Source organism: Molossus molossus, unplaced genomic scaffold (genome assembly GCF_014108415.1).
Source record: "Molossus molossus isolate mMolMol1 unplaced genomic scaffold, mMolMol1.p scaffold_m16_p_17, whole genome shotgun sequence".
Lineage (NCBI taxonomy): Eukaryota > Metazoa > Chordata > Mammalia > Chiroptera > Molossidae > Molossus > Molossus molossus.
This window is the reverse complement of record NW_023425352.1, coordinates 7,948,261-7,971,515: the sequence shown is the minus strand read 5'-3', so window position 1 is coordinate 7,971,515 and position 23,255 is coordinate 7,948,261. Positions and strand designations below refer to the sequence as shown.

General features: G+C 57.6%; 1 protein-coding gene across 3 annotated transcripts in view; it reads right to left on the bottom strand.

Moving 5' to 3' along the window:
* The window catches only part of INPP5A (inositol polyphosphate-5-phosphatase A), a 162,516-nt gene that overhangs the window by 34,523 nt on the left and 104,738 nt on the right, over nt 1–23,255 (bottom strand). For all 3 annotated transcript variants that reach the window (XM_036264786.1, XM_036264785.1, XM_036264787.1), the window contains exons 6-8: nt 19,667–19,770; nt 13,290–13,342; nt 10,682–10,801 (exon numbers count right to left, since the gene is read on the bottom strand). In XM_036264786.1, the coding sequence (XP_036120679.1) occupies nt 10,682–10,801; nt 13,290–13,342; nt 19,667–19,770 (277 nt within the window). The remainder of the gene's footprint in view (nt 1–10,681; nt 10,802–13,289; nt 13,343–19,666; nt 19,771–23,255) is intronic.

The following is a 23,255-nucleotide window of genomic DNA, read 5'->3' as shown; positions in this document are numbered from 1 at the left end:
CGCCTCTACCTCTGCCCTTAGACAGGAAGCTGGGGAAATGCTCAAGCCCGCTCACCACTGCCCATTGCGCCATCAACGACGGATGCTCCAAGGGCGGGCAGGGCGCCAGCTACTCCTGGTTCCAGAGCAGAACGAGAACCTCAGCTGAAGAGACATGTCGTCTGTGCAGAAGGAAGTCTGGTGACCAAGCTGCCAGATGCCACTGCCCAGCTGTGGCCTCACTGATACACTTGCATTCTGTCGGTAGGCTGCGTTCTGAGACAAACTTAAAAGCTAAATGTAACCAGGCAGGCAAAAGCCAGCGAGAACGTCTTCACCAGTCACTCAGAAATGTCAAATCGGTTACCAAGGACCCAATACGTCCCCAGCCACCCTGTAATGCCTGTCAGTGCAGCTGTGCGGGGCTTGGACACCGTGTCCTCTTGGGGCAGGAACGCGGGTGCAGCCGGCCAGGTGTCACCTGCGTGGCCTTTTCTAACTTGATTCGTCATCTTGAAAAACAAGAGATGAGTGACAGGCAGCACAGGGTTGGGTTGGTGCCTCCTGCAGTGATAAGGACAGCTGTTCTCGGCCCGAGGGTCCAGGTCCCAGGTATGTCAGGTGGCCCAGAGGCTGCCCACTCACCCATGGGTGACCAAGAGGGTGAACTTGCCATGTCTGAATTGAGTGGGAAACGCTGTTTTGTGTGATTATGAGGAGTTGACTGTCCTCTCATCTACCTGTTAGAATCTGCATTTTCTGTTTCTATTTGTTCAGAGCCTGTTTCTTTAGTTCCTTGCCCCTTTCATTTTGAACTCCAGGGGTTTCCCTATACACTGTGACGTTAACCCTTTGTCTGTTGCTGCCTCTCCCTCGCTTACGCAGAAGTCCCGTTTTCATGCAGTGAAGTAGATCGATTCCCCAGAAGGCCGTCCCAGCCCAGTGCACGAACAGCTTCCCTTCCTTTGTCGTCAAGGCAGACCTCTGCGGCTGGCCTTGACCGCCTGGAGTTAGGCGGGAAGTAGGGATCCGAGTTGATCGATTTCTCAGTGGTCGATTGAGCTGCACCATCTATTAAACATTCAATGCTCTTTCCCGAGTTCGTAAAGCACAAAATTCCCCAAATGAATCGAGACTTTTTGAGACCCCTTATTCTTTTCTGTGGGTCTTTTATCCATCCTGGACACTTCTAATTAATCTGACTTTATAGGGAAACCCCTCCTGTCAACAATTCTTTTAAAAATCATCTTGGCCGTTTTCCCATTTCTCTTGCACATTAATCGCTCTATCATCTAGCTAAGTTTCACAACAAGCCTTGTTTTCCTTTTCAATAAGGAGTTGACATAACATTTAATTATTACAATAATTTGAAGAGAAAGAACATATCTTCCCAGATTGTTATGAATGGTGCAGGTGACCAGCAACTTCACTGACTTGTTTTAAAATGGAATCTTTCTACGGAGGAGACACCACTCAGGAATGAAGACTTCAGAGGCACGGGCAGAGACCTGCCTCACTCAGCCCCATGGACGGGACCAGCCACTGACCCGCCCTCCCTCCCACCTGCCCTGCACGCACAGGCGAGGGGACAGAACCCTGCCTCACGGAGGTCTGCCCACAGCCATCCTGAAAAAAATAAACTTTTTTCTGGTGTTAAACTTCTTTAGAAGAAAACACCCTTCAGAGAACCGGTGCAGGCTCCTAGAAAGGTCAGCGCGAGCGCCCTCCCATCAGGACCGAGGACAATCTTCCTGGTCCCTCGCCTCGTGGGCATCGGGGGTCCAGATACTGTGTACAGAAGCCACTGGAAGTGGACACACAGCGATGTGCTCTGCTTTCAGGCGGGAGCCTCGTCCCCGAGGGCTCAGGGCCCGTCCTCCACACGGTCCCAAATCCAACGATGCTGCCATGAGCCGGCCTTCCCAGGACCAGTTAGAGGTCGAGGGAACACAATCACTGGGCTTCAGTCACACTGTCCTTCTCTAAGAAATCCAACCTGGCTTTACCAGAGCTCATTCTGCTGACTGATTTCTGAGACCACAGAGAAGCCTGCTGCCCCTCACCCCCAGCACCTGTCCCTACAGCTTCCCCAGGACACAGGAGGATCCCCTCAGTAGGAGGCAGCCACTGGCTCTCTGCCTGGCTCAGCGTCAGTGCACTGCGCTCCCCTCCAATGCAATCCCGGCCCTGCCGCCCGACCAGCCAGCCCGCCCTCCCCAGCCCGCGGCACCAGCACCACCAGTGTGGGCGGCCCTGGGTCTGAGCGTCGGGCAAATCCACTCTGCTCCACGATGGCCTCCTGGCACCTCAGCAGCCTGGCAGGTGGCTGCGAGTCCAAGGCCACATGGGTCCCGTGCCCCAGGGCAGGCGGCCCTTAGTGGACACGCTTCCTCCTCTAGCCTTCCCACTGCTTCGGACCCCACTGCCTCCCACTGTCCTACACGTAGCCTTCTCGGCCTCCATGCGACCTCTGAGGGCAAGGCTCCTGGACAGAGGCAGAGCCACTGGCCAAGCTGTGTTCTCGGGGTGCCACCCCTCGAAGGCTGGAGGCACAAAGGCCTAGTGGATGGGTCTGAGAGAGCACTGTGTCCACAGTGTTTCCTGGGACACCCCTGCTGCTCCGAGTCAACCCTGCCTCGTCCTTGGGGAGGGGCCAGAGGAGGTGGCAATGGGGACATTAGCACCGCACCTGGGGACGTGGCTGAGGGCAGCCTGAGAGGGTGGCTGCGGTGGGACTTCAGAGCCCCTCGCCAGTTCGTGCTGTCAGCAGTCACGTTGTCACAGCACCTTCCCCAGCCAGCACACGTGACCTCAGTCCACGGAAAAGGATTTCTCTCAGCTTGACGTTGCCTAAGGGAGGAGGGCCCTCACCTCCCAGGCAGAAACCCTGTCAGAGCGACTGTGCATTTTCTTTCAATAACTTGTCAGCGCTGCTCACTGAACAGCGGGAGTCTGCAGTCCCTAGAAGGGTCCAGGTAGAAGGCGGCATGGCCCGGTGACCAGGCCGCCACTCCTCTGCTGTCACCTGTGCTGCTTCTCTTGGTGCTGTGGGCTCTGAGGCTGATCGAACACACACCCGGTTGCAGAAGTGGGGACACTGCACGTGGCCTGCACGGCTGTGAACACAGGTCACACGGTGTCGCTCCCACCAGGCACCCTTCTATCCCACAAGCCTAATCGCAGCAGGGGCCGTGGAGGGGTGGCGTTCAAAGCAGGGAGTGGACGCATGTTGGTCAATCTTAACTGTCCCCTGAGCCGACACATTAGCAGTAAATCTGAACTCTAAGGAACTCGCTCACTCAGGTAGGACAGTGAGAACCCTTCTCATCCCAGGAGAGGTGAGCGCCCCATCCTGCGGCTGGGAGGGTCACAGGTGCGCCCTGCCCCGGAGGCTGCCCGGAGGCTGCAGGGGGAGGTGCCGGGATGAGAAAGTCACACGCAGCCTGGAGCAAGGCTGGAGCAAGGCTGCAGGACAGCCTTTCCGGCACCAGGGTGAACTCCCACCAGTGACGGCGCTGCTCCGGGGCACGCGTGCTGGAGCTGCGCACCGGCTGATGAAACGCGAAGTGTCCGGCTTAACCAAGGCCCCCACTTCGGATTAAGGGGAATTAGAGACTACAAAGAAATGTGAGCAGCCGACACCCTAACTAGGAATCAGGGAGCAAAAGGTATTTGGCTAATTAGATGGTAGAGCCCATTTTGAGGTTGATTCCTTTCTAAAGATCAAGTTTCAGATTTGGCATCTGGCTGGGTAAACTTTCCAAGCCTCTCAGTGCTCAGAGAAAGCGCTACCTCCCCAGGACTCTCCTACCACGGGAAGGCGGCGGTGACGGAGGCTGTGATGACGAGCCGGCCGGTGTCATCGGCGTGTCTACAACCTTGTAACACTGTCATTAAAAACCTGAACTTTATCATATTTCTGTGGCTCTGCTCTTCTTGATAAAATGGCCTGAGCCCATCAATAACGGCAGGGTCTGAAAGGTGGGGCAGCGGCGCAGGGGGAGGGGCCGTCCCAGGCCCAGGCAATTGCCTGAGTGCCAGGCCCGCGGCCCCACTTTTAATTTCAACAGAGTGCCATTTGGACCAGGAGGAAAAAGCGTTGTTTTAAAATTAATTACCTTGTCAGGAGCTATTATGATTAAAAAGTAGGTCCACATCAATATCGTGTGCCTAATTCAAAAAGGGAATTACAAGAACAGCCATAAAAATCAATTTTTGGGGCCTTGAAAACAGAGTGTCTTTCTGTTTTGACAGGTGATTTCACTGAGACAAACCACAGTGACACTCACTGCGTCACAGGGCCGCCCAGTGAGCAAGGGGCTGTGGACTCGTGATGCCTGTGCGTCAGATTCAAGAACTCTAATATGGAGACAACGTCCCCAAGGGAGTCACAGGTTAAATATTCAGAAATGACAGCATTTCCAATCGGTCCCTTAGACCGGTTGACAGCGTCCCTGAACTGTCGCCATCCCTGAACTCTGGCCACCAATGGGTCCCTTACCAAGATGCTGCTGTGGCCATGAGACCAGGCCGTCCCCCCAGTGACTGACAGCCAGGGCTGTTCCTTCCGTCCATCCTTATCTTTTAACTACGCAACGTAGTATAGTTCACATATAATTAGGAATCTACTAACATCAGAGTTAGTTTCTCAGATCTGGTAGGGGCCACATTCTCTAACAATTTAATTAGCAAAACCACCAACAACAGAAATTACTAAAACTAGGCAGAATATTTTAGAGTTCCTTAAAAGTTCCCCCTAGTCTTAAAACATCTCACTGAATGGTGTTATGATAGAAATATTTAAGCTCCTTTAGACAAACTGACCAATTTACTTCACCTTCCTGGAAATGGGGCTATTTTCATGCACAGCAAGTGCTGGTGTGGGCTCTGGCCTGGTGGGGCCGGCAGCCCCCAGGTGGACAGTCCCCATCCTGACACCAGCTGGCACAGGGAGCCTGTGTTAAGACAGGTTGTCCTGAGGCAGAGGTGAGGAACGCGTGAGAAGGCAAAGAGGAAAAACCTACTGACAGAACCTGAGCCAGCGTCAGCATTAGCACACAGCACCCGGATGTTCCTTTGGTGGTCCCACTGCGGGTCGTGTACAGTCCCAACAACCAGTAAGCTGAGGGCATCAGTGGCCAGCCTTCTGACCAGCCAGCAGTATATACTCAGGGCAGGACCCTCCGAGGTGCTAGCACACTCTCCTACAGCCAGGCAGGCTGGGCGGTGCCCACTGTGCCCAGCACAGCACCAGTGCCCATCTGTGTGGCTCTCCAATCACAGGTGACACATGGACCCTCAGCCACTCAAGAGGAATCAACCTGGAGAAGTCATAGTGTCTCGGGCACAGCCACAGCTTGGTGCAGCAGCACACAGAGAGAGTTGGGCCGGGTGGCGTTTTCGTGGTAAGGTATCAACTACCCAAACTCACTCTTCCCCATGTGAGCTGCTCACGTTTTTGCAAATTCACCTCCTGTCTCAGCTGCTTGAGGCCCGAGGCTCTGCTATGCACAAAACCGTCTCCTCAAGTCCACGTGACTACACTGGAGATGGGCCTTAAGGAGGTAGTTGCTGGAAGATGGGTCGCAGGGTGGGCCCTGATCTGACAGAACTGTACTCAGAGCAAGAGACACCAGAGGCTCTCTGCAGGGTGCGTGCAGACACTGTCAGCAAGCCAGGGGGCAGCCCGCCCCGGCCCTCGGCCCTCCGCCTCCAGAGCCGTGGGAAACAGCTGTGCCACTTTGTACGGTGGCTCGAGGACTGTCAGTCCGCTCTGGGCTCTGGCCCGTCTGCCCACTGTGACGGTCGCCAGCAGTCGTCATTTTCATTCGTTCTTTAAGTAGCATTATAATATTAGCCATGCTTTCTCCACTCTCCACCCAGCTGCCGCCCCGAGCGTGCAGCCAGCAGAGAAGACCCTCAGCCTCCGCAGCTGCTTGGTTCCTCAGTATCTGGCAGCAACTACAAGGCCTGACTTCCAGTGGAGTGAGTCCTTAGACCTTACCAGTGAAGACAGGACATGTCACTCAGCCTCATAGGTTCTGGGGAGATGCCAGCCACCCCGTTTCCCAGCCTGGCATGAGCGTGCGTGCCGGGCCATTGGAGGACGCGGCGTGTGCCCGGTCACAGCAGAGCAGCATAGTCCAGCAGCCAGAGGCCGCTCCTGACATTGTCCTAAATGTCAGCAGAACACCAAGGACGGCCCAAAGCAGTGCCCGTGGAGGGAGTGGCACTGGAGCAGGGATAGGACCGAGCCAGCAATGCCTGCAGAGCAGGTGTTCAGCACGACGCTGTTCGGGGTGCCAGGAAACATTTATTGAGGTGCTTACGGAGCTGATGAGGAAGAACGCAGACTGAACCAACGCGCGTACACGCTCATGCGTGACAGTAGTACAGAAATGTGGTCCGTGTGTGATGGAAGGAAGGACAGGCACTAAGTGAGATGGTCGGAGGAGGGGCAGGCCAAGGGCTCAGGGCAGGGAGCACGGGGGTATCAGTGGCGTCCATGTTTCCCTTCTTAGCAAAAGGAAACATGACATAGACACGGAGAGACACGAACCTAATGGAGCTGAGTGGACAGAGCTGTCATCAGAGTCTTCTACACTTTTCTGGACAAGTGAATTACTTTTCAATAAATAAAATAAAGGATACATTACAGATACCATCAATCATCTGAAACATAAGCAACAGCGAGCTCATTTGCTGGGACCACAACTTGACTTCACGCGTCCTAACCGGGCAAGATCCTGCCTGACACCCTGAAACACGGAGAGGGGAGTGCTGGCCAGTGCAGCCCTGACTCAGGCTGGGCTCCAAACAGACATGACAGCGGCCACCTAGGCTTCCAGGCTGAGGCCCGAGTGACGTGTTTCTAACCAGAAGATCCGAGAAGTCAGGTGGCGGGAAGAGCACCCAGCGCCCAGGTCCGCAGGACCTGCCTCTGCCCGGACACCAGCGTCTTTCTTTTGCTCGCAAACAGCGAGTGAGCTCTGGGAACGGCCTGGAGACACATTCAGGCTGGAGGGCCTTTGAGAAGGCTGACAGCTGACTGATGACCGGCCCTGGGATGACAAAGGGGAATGTGGGCGGCCGGCATCACATCCCTCTCCCTGGGAAACTAATTGCCCTGAACTGCTCACAGCAACATTATTTTTCTGGCCATCATCTCCTTTGAATGCCCAGATGAGCATGAAACAACTCTTTTGACCGGACATAAAAGTTAAATGTCCCAATGTTGATCAAATTAACTTCGGCGCTGTGACAATGGACTGTATTTGTGAGAAAATAATGGGGGGGGACAAAGGGGCGCTTTATGCCAAGATTTCACAGTTGTAATGTAAAAATGTTTCTGTTGAACTAGGCCAGGCCACATCTCAAAGGGGAGACAGAGAGCCCTGTCACTTGTGGAAAAAAATCTCATTTCACGGCCGAAAGCTCTAGGAGGTGTCAGGAAGTCTCAGCTTCAGGGAGGACACTGTGAGCTGAGGTCTCCGCTTCTGGTTTAATCCCCCAAATGCTCCCCGGAGAGCTTAACTTTATGTCCAGGAGGCAGACCGACTGGTCCCCACAATACCCCTCCCAAGTCTCCAGGGCGGGAGGGGCCCCAGGCCACAGAGGCCCCACAACCCTGCAGCACTGTTCACTGCTCAGCCTGACACTCTTCATTAATTGAGGATTTGTCTTCTTTTTAATAGTTTCGTAACGAGATGAGAAGCAAAAAATTCAAAAATTAAATTGCACATAAAACAGAAAGATTATTATTTGTAATAAAAACCTCAGAGGAACTCACTGTCTGCACTCACTCTGTCTTCTCACATTTCCAATAGGAGTGCTTCCCAATCGGCCGGGCGAGAGCGAGGGCGCTCTGGGTACGCGCCGGCACCTGGCAGCCTGCGGCCCCGGGCTCAGGGCACACACGCCTGAGCTGCTGGAAGGGTACACACTTCTGAAGAGTTTACGGACTTCAGACAAAGGGAGCCTGTCTCTTCATTTTTAAAATAAGCTTTTTATTTCGGAATAAACTTAGATTTACAGGGAAGTTGCAAGCGTAGCCCTGGGCACTCAGTCAAACACAGCGCTCCACCGCCAGCTCTGGGGCTGGGACTTCAGGCTGCTGTGCCACCTTCCCCAGGTCTGATGCCACCAGCTCATGGAAACATGGACCCACAAAACTTCACGGGGAGATTAAGCCAGGAAGGCAGGCTCGCTGCTTGGAGCCTCCTCGCGGTCTCCGTGTCCATCGCCTGCAGACAATGCGCCCAGAGGTTCCCAAAGAGTGAATGGGGCACTGTTGGTGGCAGCGTCCATTCAAAGGGCCAGCGTGGCATTGTCCTCCCGATCGGCAGAGCAGAATGCAGTCTGCTGGTGGCTGCCAAAAGGTTAGCAGCCCTGATGAAAGGACGGCCCGGTATTCACACTCCTACAGAGCTGCCCTTTGTGCTGTGTGCAGAGGCCGGATCTGCGGCTGGCCGAGCCCCGCAGAAGTGATTCGTGGGAATGCAAAGCCACAGCAAAGTGCAAACCCCGAAGGCTGCTTTCCCCGAGGCTGCAGGGGAATGGGTAGGTCGGGGCAATGACACATTTTAATGCCACACCCACTGACAACCTGAGCACAGTCACCAAGCCAGACTGTTCACGAGTCTGCCTCAGCCCCGGCGCCGTGGGAGGTCCCAGTGAGCTGTGAAGCCCACGAGAACCTGTCAGCTGGAAGACCGCACACAGCCATGCCCTGATGGGGCCTTGTTCCTGGCAATGGGCTCACTGCCCACAGCGCCCCAGCCTGGCAGCTCTCAGGAAGGTCAGCCACAGCCACTGCGAGGGACCGCTAGCTCCCAGAAGGGTATCTCTCCTGAGCCCGATGTCACCGAACACCCTGCCTTCTTTGCTGCCTCCTGAACAAGACACTGCCCCACGCCAACGCTGACAGTCAGGGTCCACAGAGCGAACCCACTCGAAGCAGTGCTGGTGTTTGTGCCTCCTGGGGCCTCAGCGCAGGCTCCCTGACACCAAGGCACTGCAGAGCCCGCTGGGTGAGAACGGGCAACGAAGGACTCGTGGATGAGCTGGCCAAACGATGAGGTGCCCTGGCACAGGAACATGGGAGCCCCTGTCACAAGTGGTCATGGGTCAGCATGCTGGACTGAGCACCGGGCCCCATGACTCCCTGTGGCCGATGCCCCATTTCTGCAGACAGGCGAAGGGCTCAGGCTTGGGCTCGGGTCTGCTCTGCCCTCCATCACCTCCAGTCATCCCACCTCTGGGCCCTGCCCAGTCCACACCTGGAAGGCTGCGTTAGGAGCTGAGGGCTGGGTCCTGCGTGGCAGGACAACCAGACCCTGCTCCCTCACTCCTGCCTCCTCTGTGTGGGCCTGGCCGGTTGCAGCAGGGCCCGGGTCCTCATCTCAGGGCCCCGGAGGTAAAGTGACACCACTACCACCCACCCAGCTGATGGCAGCACAAGGGACAGAACCCCACCCTCCGGCCCCTGTGGAGGCTGCGTCCTGTGAGGGATCCAGAAGGAAGGAGCCTGCAGGGAGGGGCCCTGCGCCACAGCTGGGGTGAAGCCCGGGGGGAGGCTGGGTGCAGGCAGGAGGGATCAACAGGTCAGGGTCCAGACACAGTGCCAGAAAGAGGGTGGCTGGTGACACGGGGCTGAGAGCAGGCCAGCCACAGTCCTCAGTGCATTGACATGGACGGGTGTCCTCATGCAGGGGCAGGGACAGGGCAGGGTCCTGGAGAAATCTGAGCTCACCAGGCAGAAAGGGGAGAGGACTGTGCTGTGGTAGTCGCTGTCCCCAGCCCGAGTGGATGGCTGACCATCACCTGGGTCGTGGGACGTAGGCGGGAGAGGACTCACTAAGGACTGAGCAGGGTAAGCAGCACCTGAGCAGCCCTGGGACTTGGTTTCTAGGCTGAACTCCATCCAGTGAGAGGCCCATCTCTGAATCAAGAGGGACCCTGGTCCCAAAACCAAAACTAACCTATTGATTGAGTTAGAAGGGCTGCCTTTCTTTCCAAATGACAGCCTAACAGCTCTGATCCTGTGAAAGGTCACACGAGAGGACCCACAGAGACAGATGGAGGGCACCACGGGATCTAGGACGAGAGGGTCCTAAAAAACCAGCTGCGAGAAGGGAGTGAGGAGAGGCTGCTGGGAGCCTGGGCAGGAAGCAGTTCCCCCCACCCCTCGCCAGAGGCCCAGGATCCAGGCTTGGTCCTGGCGGCTGGACTGTGAGGGCAGAGCGGGGAGGGGGAGGCGCTCACGGGCTGGGCCTCACTAAGCTGACTGCACAGCCAGGATGCTTAAGGAGTCCAGTCCCCAGCCCAGCAGCTCCAGGAGCAGCAGGTGGGCCAGGGCCACTGGGAGGCACCGCCTGCTGCTGGCAGGGACCCAGGGTTGAGATACAAGTGTCACATTCCAAAATGCCCCAGTTGACATCTACTTCTGCCACAGTTCTGGGTACCTTTTCTTAGCTCGCCCACAAAACTGAAGAGAAAGCATGAGGCCACCACCCCAAGTCCATCTAGGAGGGACTGCTGGAGCCTTGGGACAGGGGTTGGGAATTGTGCCATATCAATGGGTCAACACTGAGGAGTTTCATATTTTTGGCAAATAGGAAAAAAAAAAGAAGAAAAACATAGCTGAAAAGAATGAGCCGTGTCGTCCTAGGAAGTGGGAGCGGGGCGCACACACAGCACCTACCTGTCGAGCACATAGCCCAAGGCCTTGTGCCGGATCCCCGCGTACACAGAAGGGCTCGACTCCCAAGCGACCAGATTGGAAGCATCATGGAAAAGGTGAATGTTCACCAGATCAAAGGCGCTGCAGAGACAGAGAAAGGAGACTCAGAGACCAGGGGCGGAAGCCTCATGTCCGGGCGCAGCCTCTCCAGCGCTGTTCCTGCCCGAGTTCCTGGGAGATGTGGAGCAAGGCCTGGCCCGGGGCCCCAGGGGGCGCCAGTGGGCAGAGCCACCTTTCCTCAGCAGCTCCAGGCTGACCCAGGGGAGCATACACCTGTAGAGGACACAGTGGACCTGATGTGTTGTCTAAACATCTTTACCAATGCAAGATCACAGAAACTCATCTCAAGCTGTCAGTGAGTCGGGGGGGGGGGGGGACAAGGGGAGAGAGGGAGGAGCAGGAAGGAGGGAGGGAGGAGCGGGAAGGAGGGAGGGAGGAGCAGGAAGGAGGGAGGAGCGGGAAGGAGGGAGGAGCGGGAAGGAAGGAGGGAGGAGTGGGAAGGAGGGAGGGAGGAGCGGGAAGGAGGGAGGAGCGGGAAGGAGGGAGGAGCGGGAAGGAGGGAGGAGCGGGAAGGAAGGAGGGAGGAGTGGGAAGGAGGGAGGGAGGAGCAGGAAGGAGGAAGGGAGGAGCGGGAAGGAGGGAGGAGCGGGAAGGAAGGAGGGAGAAGTGGGAAGGAGGGAGGGAGGAGTGGGAAGGAGGGAGGAGCGGGAAGGAGGGAGGGAGGAGTGGGAAGGAGGGAGGGAGGAGTAGAAAGGAGGGAGGGAGGAGCGGGAAGGAGGGAGGAGCGGGAAGGAGGGAGGGAGGAGCGGGAAGGAAGGAGGGAGGAGCGGGAAGGAGGGAGGGAGGAGCGGGAAGGAGGGAGGGAGGAGCGGGAAGGAGGAAGGAGCGGGAAGGAGGGAGGAGCGGGAAGGAGGGAGGGAGGAGCGGGAAGGAGGGAGGGAGGAGCGGGAAGGAAGAAGGAGCGGGAAGGAGGGAGGAGCGGGAAGGAGGGAGGGAGGAGCGGGAAGGAGGGAGGAGCAGGAAGGAGGGAGGGAGGAGCGGGAAGGAGGGAGGGAGGAGCGGGAAGGAGGAAGGAGCGGGAAGGAGGGAGGAGCGGGAAGGAGGGAGGGAGGAGCGGGAAGGAGGGAGGGAGGAGCGGGAAGGAGGGAGGAGCAGGAAGGAGGGAGGGAGGAGCGGGAAGGAGGGAGGGAGGAGTGGGAAGGAGGGAGGGAGGAGTAGAAAGGAGGGAGGGAGGAGCGGGAAGGAGGGAGGAGGAAGAAGGAGGGAGGGAGGAGCAGGAAGGAGGGAGGGAGGAGGAAGAAGGAGGGAGGGAGGAGCAGGAAGGAGGGAGGGAGGAGCAGGAAGGAGGGAGGGAGGGACCTCCAGCAGGTGGTTTGGCCCCAGGTACCAATAGTGCTGGCTGTCGGGGCCCCATGACTGGGGGTCACTATGTGATTCATTTCACTCCCAGTAAGAAGCCCCCAAGCTCACAGCCCAGGAGACTCTCAGGGAAGCCTGACAGTTGCCCTGTGGCCTCAGCTTCCGCAGTGTTGTGATGACACAGTCAGCGCCCCCAGCCCTGTCATGTCCACCCATAGTCACCTGCAGAGCCAAGACCACCAGCCCCAAGCCCAGTGAGACAGGACTGACCATGGAGACGGAGGGTGGAGAACTCGGCCTCTCCTGCAGGGCACCAGCTCCTGCTGTCCCCTTGCCGGCCCCTCCTCCACACTGTGGCCTGTGTGGCCCATGGCAAAGGGCAGAAATGGTGACCTGCCACTCCTGAATTGGGTCACAAAGACTGCATCTTTGTTTGGGGCTCCCTACCTCTTTGGGCCCCTCCTCCAGGGAACACCTGACCTGAGGCCCAGGGAGGGGCCCACGTGCAAACAGCAGGGCGGCTGAGGGCCGGCTCCACCCGACTTCCCGCGAGGCCGCTGGCTGCCTGGCAGCCTGACGGGGTGCTCCAGGTTCAGATGAGGGGAAGAGGCTCCAGAACTGACCCCAGCTATGCCCTGCCCCACACTGTGCCCACACAAGCTCTTCAGTAGCATTTAAGGTGACACCCCCCCCAAGACCTCGCTCAGTTCAGACTCGGCCCTCAGCCCCGGCCCCCTCGGACAGAGCACAAGTGAGGGTGAACGGTGCGGGTCTTCACAGCCAGGAAAGCAGGTCAGGGGTCTGAGGCTCCTGTCGCACCTGAGAGCTGCCGCCGCAGGAAGGCGCAGCCTGGGTCGCTGGGTGAGGCTTCTACTGCAGCCATGCCCCGCCCCCCACAGGGCAGGCTGCTGGGCCGCCTTCAGCAGGGGAACACGGCGCAGTGGGAGAAGAGGGAGGGGTGCCAGGAGGAGCCCGGGCTGCTCTCCGGGGCGGCTCTCGGAAGGTCATGGCCGTAGGAGGAGGCAGCACAGTCTTCAGGGACCAGAAGACAATGCTTCGTGTCACAAGGAGTCACCAACAGCAAAAAGGGCCAAGAGCAGGGGTTCCGGTCTGGTAGCTGGGCACTCGGGGCGGCACAGCCTCTGATGGGATGCTCGCACATGCAACTTGTTCATGAAGCAGACATGAACAGTCAACACAAGGAACGTACCAGTCCGCGACGCACCATCTTGTCCGAACAAAGCCTTTTCTTGACCACTTGCACTGAAAAGCAAACAGGTCACACAGGTGAGCGGTGAAAGGAAGGGGCGACGCCTCACCCGAGAGCACGCTACCCCTCAGCTCAGAAGGGCTGCCACCGCTTCCTGTGCGGCCGAGCCCAGGCACACGGCTCAGTGCGCAGGACACCGGGTGAGACACGCACGGCCACCACCGCCTTTAACCCCTCCCCCAGACTGAAGAGAGCTACAGGGAAACCACGGTGGCGCAGGTTCCGATGAGGGTGCCCTGGCCAGGCCTGGGGATGCCTGAGCAGCTTCCCACAAAGGTGTCCCGGGGCCGGCGGGGGCCAGCGCGAAGGCCCCTGAGAGGTACCACGGGAGCATGGGGCCTTGGCCCACTCGGGGCCTGGACCTGTCCTAGGGAGAGCCGGCCAACGGAGGAGTGAGGCTAACCCAAGAACCCGTGTCCTCTTCTGCTTCATCTCCCCTACCCTCCAAGTAACCTTTGTCGGAGCTGGGACATTCCTCCTCGTTGGTTCCTGACCTGGGAGGACGAGAGCGGGGATAAGGACATGTGGGGTGGGACCCACACTACCCTCCACAGCTTCTGTCAGCCTCGGGTCAGAGACCTAGCGGGCTGGCACCTGCCTGGTCCACTCATGTCCAGGCTGGGCAGAGGAAAAGAACTGTAGCTGTGATGATGGAAACATCTGTGCTACTCTGCCCAACACGGGAGCCACTGGCCACTCGGGGCCGCTGAGCACTGGAAATGTTGCCATTTTATCTTAATTAATTTTAATTTAAATAGCAACACTGAACAGGGTTGCTTCATAGACCAAACAGTTGGGGGAATGAGGCTCCTGCCCAGCACCCCTTGCAAACCTCAGGAGACATGGAAAGACCTTGCTCAGCTCATGAACACCATGTTGGCAAACGTGTGAAAGGTTGATCAGAATGTCCCATCCCCCTGAGACTCCAGCAGGAGCACAGGCCTGGTGCACAGTCACCTGGGTCAGTGAGGGGCAGAGGGGAGTCAGGCAATGGTGGGAGGCGAAGATTCTGTCTGTGGGCCTGGGCTTGCAGGGACGAAGGCCACTACAGGGGAACCCAGTCAGGTGGTGATGTGCTCCCTACTGGAAGAAGGGCCCAGCCTGTTCAGTGACTGACTTCCTCATGTACCACCTGACTCAGTGTGTGAGATCTCCCGAGACCCCCCGCCCTTGGACCTACTGTCCCACCAACTGCTTTACTTCTGCGAAATGCCAAACTTTGTGTCTCTTGGCTCTGTTCTAGATGAGTTTGTTAATAATCCGCTGAGTCACTGATTTGACCACATCGGGTTTAGTCTTATTTTCAGTGACCATGTCAGGTGCTGACGCAGCGACTATGAACGCCACCCAGCCCCATGCGCTTGATGGGCAGCAGCCTGTGTCCAGGGATCGACAGGCCAGCGCCTGATGTTCACAAGTGTATGCAATCCTCACATCAGCCATGGGTGGGCTCCACCAATGCCCATTTTACAGACCAGGAAACAGACTTGGAGGTTAAGGACTGTGCTCAAGGTCACAGAGCGAGAATCAGGAATTCAAGTCACTGGTGCTCTCATCCCCCTCCCCCCGCCCAGGGGCAGGAGACGACCTGGGTGAGGACAGATCCATCCTAACCTGCTAAGGCCCATGTATCGTCAAGTGTCAGAGCAGGAGACAGGGACATCTTTCCAGAACAGAACAGCCACCTTGCTCGGTAGGAAGAGGGGCCTTGACACACACCTGCTGTCTGGCCTCTCCCAGAGAGCCAGCAATTTTCCACCCCAGGCCACTCTCTTCGGGCTCAGAGTGGGTAGGAATGCCCTGGACCACAGGAGCTCCCCTCCCCAGCGGGGACGTGTGGACTCAGCGGTGACCCTGCGAGGCTGTTCCTAACCGCTGTCTCCCACCTCCTCGGGAGAGGCCCTGCACCCAGGGGCTCCAGCTGGCTGCTCCCCCTCTTCCCTCCCTCCTCCCCCCGACTCTGGACCTAACCCTTGAATGTGGGGACACCTCAAGGACATGGCCTCCAGGCGCCATCACTTGTGGGAACGAGAGCTGGTCTGAAGCCCTGCTCACCCCCACGACCCCTTCCGTCACTAAAACAAGCCACTGGAGGGAGGGTTCCTTTCGCTGCAGGGTCTCAGAAGCAAAGACTCCCAGGATTCTCCTCTGGCTCCTTCCTGCTACCCCTCCCCCGCTGTGCCACCTGACAAGCTCCTCCTCACTCTCCCCCCAGCTCACTGGACATGGTGCCCTCGACACAGCCCCCAGAAGGACCCACAGAAGTTTCTAGGTGCACAGCTCGCTGCAAGGGGACAGAGTGTGCACATGGGCAGGGCCGGGGCTCCACTCCAAGTGTTCTAAGCTTTCTGGTCCCTGGCCACCTTCTGAAACCCCACCGAGGCTCTAGGTGACGGCGGACAGGGACAGCAGTGGCTGGGGTGGTAAACTTCTCGGTTATCACCACAAAGTGAAAGCCACGCCACGCCCAGGCTGGGAGTGGGGGCTGCCGTGTCGTTCACCTTACAATATTAAGTCCCTGCTCAGATCCTCTGTTAATAGGATTCCTTTAGGCAGCAGATGGATGGCAAATACAGGCGGTTTCATCTACTAAAAGACGGCATAAATCACCCCCGAGAAAGGGAGGCCGCGGGAAGGCTATCACCACACAGCCTCCCCGTGAAAGGCCCGCTTTGGAGCATTAGTGAAATTAATTCATCTTTCATAAGAGCCAGGAGCAGGCCTGTGATCTATGGTAACAACCAATTTCTCACTACGGGCAAGAGGAAAAAAATGCCTCGGCCCTGATCGACTACACAAATCTGCTTTTTAAAAATGGTCTCACATTATCTGGAGTGCTGCTCCCAGAGGCAGCATCTGAAAGTCATGCTGAGCCAAAGCCACCATAAATCAGCAGGGAAAGTTTTGTTAGTTTTATATGCAGGGGCTGTAATTATTTGGAATTGCCTCCATCATGGTAATTACATTTAGATTATCCTTAAGTGATGGCCATAAAAGAAAGGGAAATCCGTCTTAAACTAATTCCCTCCTCCAAAATGTGTTCGAATAAAGCTGAAGGACTGGCCCGAAGGCACAGAGCAGGAACGAGCGGGCACCAGCTGCCGCGGCAGTGCGCGCCTCCGACAGCGGCCCCACCGGCGTGGCGCCCAGGTGACGGGCGAGGACGGACGGCCTTTCTTTGTACACCTGCAAACGTCGCGTCTGCCAGAACCGTGCAGGTGCCGGCACTGTCAGCAAGGGTTCCCTTGTTACTTTACGGGGCCAGAGGGAGGCCAGACAACTCACGGGAAATGCTGTGACTTTGTCTGCACAGCCTCACATCAGACGAACAAACAGATGGACGCTGGGCCAGTTTCTAATGGGGCAACATCACATCCAAGGGAACAACCAGGGCTGCCCAGCAAGGCTGATGCCCAGATATGGCAGTCCCCTTGTCCCAGCAACATGCTGCTCTCCGGTCGAGAGACTGAGGTGCACTGTGACAGTGTGGTCATCCTGTAGGTGTGGCAGTGTGGTCACCCTGGGGCCAAGTCTGCTTGGAGCCAGGCCACTTGTCCCAGGGGAGGGAAGCAGCCCCTTGTTGTCTGTCCCTAAGGAGTGATGCTGGCACCTTGGGAACAGCACATTGACCCTGAGTATCAAGGCCAAGGGCCATGCCCCACCCTACCAGGCTGTCTGCCCTCTGGGGGGTAGGCAAGGAGGTGAACACCACAGCTGAGGAGCTGAGGTCCCCAGACTCGACCTCCAGCTCCTCGAGCCTGGGCCATGGACGGAGGGGAAACAGGAGCCCTCACAGACATGCTAGGCCTGGAGTGAGTCCTAGCAGGGCCTGGGCGCCTGAGGCCTCTGCCCAGGAACTTGGCTCCTCCATGGGAGCCAGCTCACGCAGGGCACGCGCTGCCACCGCCTGCCCCTTCTTCTGTCCACCAAAGGACATGGTCACTGTCAGAGAAGCCTCTTCTTCAGGGAGCGTCACCGCCCACGACTGACAGATGCTGGCAGCCTCTAGTGACCCCATCTCTAAGGACGAAGGTGCAATGAGAGTCACTAAGGAATGATGAGACGATGAGGGACCCCAGGGGACTGCGTGAGTTCCTGGGGGTGACGGGGCTGTATTCTAGGGCCCATCACAAGCTGGGTACAGGGTGCGTCCCGTCCCGCACGTGAGTGACAATGGTATCCCTGACCCTGAGAGAGGCTGCCGTGTGGGGAGCGGCCTGGAGAAGCACCTGCCGCTGGGACCCAGCACTCGGGGCTCCTTCCAGGCACCAGCAGGCGCCCATGCCCAGGGTGGAGGGAGGGCTGGGAAGAGAGGAGCTGATCTCCAAGGGCAGCCAGCAGAGCCTAGCCCACACTCCGCTTCGGTCTGGAGCCCGGGCTCTCGCCGCTACCTTTCCTCGGCATTTGCACTAGTGCGAAGTTGTAAAGTTGCACAAATGCTGCTTGAGGGGCTAGCTCACGGCTCCCCCACCCCGGCCCAGGAATCGTTACCATGCTGGCCCCGTGTCCAGCACTGCCTGCCGCCATCACGGGATCACTCCGGCCAGCCCTACTGTCCAGCCCCAGCACTCGCCTGGGTGTGGCCCACACACGGCCACCCCCATCAGCTCTGCCTTCCCTCCCAGGTGCCTGTGGCCCTAGTCGCCTCCTCTGAGGGACCTCAGCTGCCCCAGGTGGAGTGGTGCCCCTCTAGCCTGGAACTGGACCCCAGGAAAAGAACAGAGAGCTAGGACACCCAGGTCCCCAGCCCAGCCTCACATGGCCACTGGTGCCCATGACCAGGACAGAGAGAGGGCCCTGGGGGTGTCCCACCCAGTGGGTGTCAGATCACAGTCTGAGGAGAGCCAAAGCCCTGGATATTGCCAAACGTAGCCAGCTCAGGTCCCAACTGCTCCAGTTCTCCTGCTGGGAGGAGGCCGAGACCCTACCTGTGCTGCTGCGGCCTCTTCCCCAGCCTCCCTCCAGCTCCTACTATTTCGCTGGGGTCCCTGGTCACCCCCAGGTGAGGCCCCAGCCAGTGTGGGCCCCAGTGTGGACTCCAGGTAAGCAAGGGTGGGTCTGGACCAGGACAGGGGCCAGGAGCTCAGCCAAAACTGGACTCTGAAACGGACTCCTTGTCCCTCAGCGTCTCCAAGGGAACCACGGTCCCAGCCTCTTGACAGGACGCCGTAACGGCCAGTGTTGCGGGAGGCCCAGGAGTCAGAGAAGCTGCTGTACTCATGGAGGATGAAGAGAACTAAAGCTTCTAGAGCTTCCCAGGCACGTCTTCTTCTAGCCTCACAAGGAGCAGGGACAGCAGAGGGCTGAGGGCAGCCAGGAAGAGAGGCCAGCCCTCTGACACTATGTCCTTGGCTCGGGACAATGGATGAGGAAGCCATGCCCTGGCGTGACAAGAGGGCCCATCCTTTATGGAGGCAGCCACAATTCCTTCACTCCAGGCTCGGGTCATAAAGCAAGTTAATAAAGTTGTGGCCTTGCTGAAAATCAGCTCGGAGCGCAGGCGGGGCATCTGCTGAGCAGCGGGCAATCCTTGCGCAGAAGGGACTCGGGAGCAATCCTTCTTGCGGCTGAGCAGACCTCCTCTGTCACCGGGAGGCGGACGCCCAGGCCTTCCACCTCCCCTCCTGGGGGCTTCAATCAGCACATCTGACCGCGGTGGAGTGGAAGACAAAGGGCAGGTGGCCGGCTCTGGATCAACATGTGATTGTACGGGACTAGGAGACTCCCAAGCGCTAATTCTAATGTCGACTAAAGACGATCCAAAACGATGCGTGCAGTGTAATGGCTGCATAAAAATACCAAACCCGGACAAAATGCAACAAAACCCAAAGGAAATACAAGACCATTTCCGACTGTGTCCGAGCCGTGGGTGATAAATCATCCCACACTTCCCCTAACTTCTGATCTGTGCTTAGCAGCCACTGCCTGGGACACGGGTGGGTGCCTGGCCGGGCCTCTCGCACACCATAGCTGTGTGGGTAGGGCAGGCCACTGGCCAGACAGACCCACTCACACTCCAGCCCAACGTGAACTGATGATTGTTTTCCTACATCTTTGGGGATGGTTCCTTAGCCAGAAGACAATAATTACAAAAGAAACGAGCTGTGTTAACAACGAACACTGCGCGGTTTCTCACTACGACAGCCCAGATGAATGCACACACATTTCAGATCCTCCCAGAAAGAGAACATGGGAGCGAGCAGCAGCGATGTGATCCTACCATGAGCATGGAAACCTCATGTCCTAAATCTCCCTTCCGACGTGACCACCCAGAAGAGCAATGCTTTGGGGGAGTGGCCGTGGGGCTCCGGACGCACCTCGGGGAAGTAGTCCTGCGGGAACTTCTCCTTCTCCAGCATGGGCGTGCTCTCCAGCGTGTCCGAATAGATCTCTTTGCCAGTGACCTTTTTATATTTCTTAGCTGGAAGAGAGCAGAAAAACGACGTGAATAACTGTGTCACTACATCCCATCCAACCAGCCACACGCTGCGGGGGTCCTGTGTTCCACCCGTGTCCCACCCGTGCGGCCCTGGGGGGAGCAGGGAGCCCCCAGTGGGACCTGACAAGGGCTGCTGACCCGGCAGGCCAGCTGCTCCCGGGGACGCCGTGGCTCGTAAATCGCCGGTCCACCACCCAGAATCTGACAGTCCACTTCATTATCTGCTAACAGCTCCCAGCCTGCAGATTTACAGGGGCTAATTGGCATCCTCCGTTAAAACCGTGAATATGTTTAAGAGGGCTGTGGAATTACCACTCACTCATACCTTAATACAAATTTATTTAATAACATCGATTTCCTCCTTGCATCTAGCCAACATCACTCATGTCCAAGGATGAGGGGTTTTACGTGAGATGGAGAGAGGAGGGCATTGTGGACCGAGTTCCTGGCCGCCTGCCTGTCACCTCACTGACGACGTGCCCTGCCACCCTGGGCTGACCCCCTGCAGACAGGGCTTGGCCTGGTTCTCTCATACCAGGGCCTGGGGTGGTTTCTTTTCACGGACAGTATTCCCACACCACGGTGGGGTGTGGTGAAGAAACACATGAATCTGCTCCGCAGACTGTCAGCGGCCCTGGCAGGTGGAGGGCTGCTGGCCTCCCCGTCGGGTGCCCTGCTGGGAGCTTGGCTGCACTCAGGCCTGCTGAGACCCAGCAGAGAGCCCCACTGGCTGCCAGCCCCACGTCACGTGTTTCTCTGCTCTGGGGCCAGGAAGGCCTGACACAGGGTGATGTTCCTGGGCTGTTAGGAGGTTCTTGGAGACGCCAACAAATGATGAGTTGCGCTGTCCGAGTTTCTGAGGGGCATGCTCTGTGCCCCCAGGAGCTGTTTGACTTGTAGTTTCTGGAGCACCATCCCGCCCATGGACCCACCGACGTGGCAGGGCAGCAGGAAGGAGACAGGAGGCAGTGTCTTGGGGCAGCATTCGGTGGAGAGCAAACCTCAGGCAAAAGCAAAGCAGTAGGGGTGGGGACTTGGAGGGGCTAAAGCAGGAGCCTGGCTATGACCTGGACAAGATGCTCAGTGATGCAGGGAACTTGGAGCAGGGCAGGCAGCATGGAGCTGCTCCCCAAGTGAGGGCTGTGCCCACTGTACCCCTCTGCTCCTCTAATCTGGTTCCCAAACCATGGACATGACCTTAGTGTGCTAAGTGGGACCTCCCCCGAGGTCCCACAGCTCATCACCATCTCCTCTGAAGGCCCATCAGAGGGAGACGGATCTGGTTAGCCAGGAGGCCAGTGCCTGGGGACAGGTGGGCACTGGCCTGTAAGTAAACAAGGACCCATCCATAACACCCATTTGCAACTGGAAATGGTGTAGAAGTGCGTTTAATCACAGAAGCACTTACTGGAACCACCCATCCATCTCTGCAGAAGGACAGCATTTATCAAATATCAGCCCTGCTCAGCCGCCATCACACTGCGGAGGTCGGAGGCAGACCTGCCCAGGTAACAGACATAGGAGGGGGGACTAATGCCCAGGGGAGGGCTGGCGTCCCACAGGCGATGGTGGTTCTCGCACAGCTTCTACCTGTGCTGTGGGCTCCCTGATCTGCCTCCCCCAATGCCTTTCCATGGCCTCAACCTCTGGGAGCACAGGGCTGGGGACAGTCTCGCCCATGGCAGTGGACATGGGACACAGAGACAGACGCGGATGAGGGCACAGCACACAGACATAGGATGTTGTCTGGACCTCTGGGGGCACAGGGCTGGGGACAGTCTCGCCCATGGCATGGGAGACACAGAGTCCCCAAGTGTGGCCATGGGGAGAGGCCTGAGTGTGGGGCTGATGGAGGAGCCAGAGTGGCAGGGAAGGAGGAGGGAGGACTCTGCCTGGGCGGGGAGAGGGGCCTGTCGGAGAAATGAGCACCAGCAGCAAGGACAGAAACAGGAGCCTGGCCCCAGGCAGGGCTGAGCCATGGCCAGTCTGGGGACTGAGGGGCCACCTGGGCCCACGAGGCATCTGTGCAGGTGAGGGGCTCTAACCTCTGCCCAGTCCTAAGGGACGTCCCTGCTCCTCCCAGATGGCCACCTGCACAGTGACACAGCTGCTGCTGTCACGGTTGGGAGGGCCAACCGCGGGGCTCGGGGACCTCCCTGACCTGGCGGTACTGTGCACACAGCAGCACCGAACACACGCGGGCTCGTTCCTCTCTCACCAGGAGCCCATCCATATGCTGCTTTTCTGAAGGCCCCTCAGTTAACAGCCAGGGCACAGCCACCTGTACCTGAGGACAAGGAAGAACATTCTTTCCAAGTCTGTCCAGGTACAGGGCTCCTCCTGCAAAGCCTGAGCCATCACCGCAGCCACCCAGGGCCACCAGTCCATGCTGCAGAGGGACGGATGCCTCTAAAACTGAGTCCCAGGATGACTCGCACCGGGCAGACACGCCCAAGCCCCAGGCGTGCAGCTGCAGAAAGACCGCAGAGCGCTGCTTTGGGACAGGAGTGTGCGGGGGTCTGCACTGTTTGTACAAAGGTGGAAGAGGTGCGGGAGGCTACTGCGGGGGCAATTGTGCTCGAGGTGGAACCCTGTTGGCTTTGAGGAGAGAGAGATCGGGGAGGTGTGGGGTGGGAGAGGAGGCCTTCATTCTTAGTTTAAAAAATACTTTATTTTTAGAGCAGTTTTATGATTACAGAAAACTGAGCAGCTTCCCAGTGGTTAACATCTTGCATGAGTGTGGCGCACACCATTACTCACTCACGTCAGTGCTTTACACAGGCCCCCGACTGTGCTGTGTTCTATGGGTGCGACGTGTGCTCGATGTCACATGTCACTTTAGTGGCACACAGAGTAATGTCACTGCCCGAGGAATCCCGTGCCCCCCGTAACCCTCCCGCCCCCAGCCCCAGGCCCTGCTGATCCTTTCACTGTCTTTAGTTTGATCTTTCCCCAGATGTCATAGTGTTGGCAACTTACAGGACGTAGCCTTTTCCGACTGGCTTCTTCCACTTAGTAATGCAGTTCACCCTTGAACAACGTGGAATTAGGGGCACCAACCCCCATGCAGTACCAAATCCACATATAGCCCTGGCTGGTTTGGCTCAGCGGTTATAACACTGGCCTGGGGTCCAGAGAGACCTGGGTTCGGTTCCCGCTAGGGGCATGTACCGCAGTTGCAGTTTGTCCCCAGCCCTGGTTGGGTCGTGCGGGAGGCAGCCACTCATGTCCCTTTCACGTCGATGTCTCTCTCTCTCTCTTCCTCTCTCTTCCTCCAACTCTATCTGAAAAAAAAATGGAAAAATGTCCTCGGGTGAGGATAAAAAAATAAATAAATAAAATAAATAAAAAATTCACATATAACTGACTCCTCAAAAACTTTGTTGTTCTCAGTATCCATGGGGGATTGGTTCCAACCCACTCCCTCTTCCCATGGATACTGAGATGCTAGGATGCCCAAGTCTCTC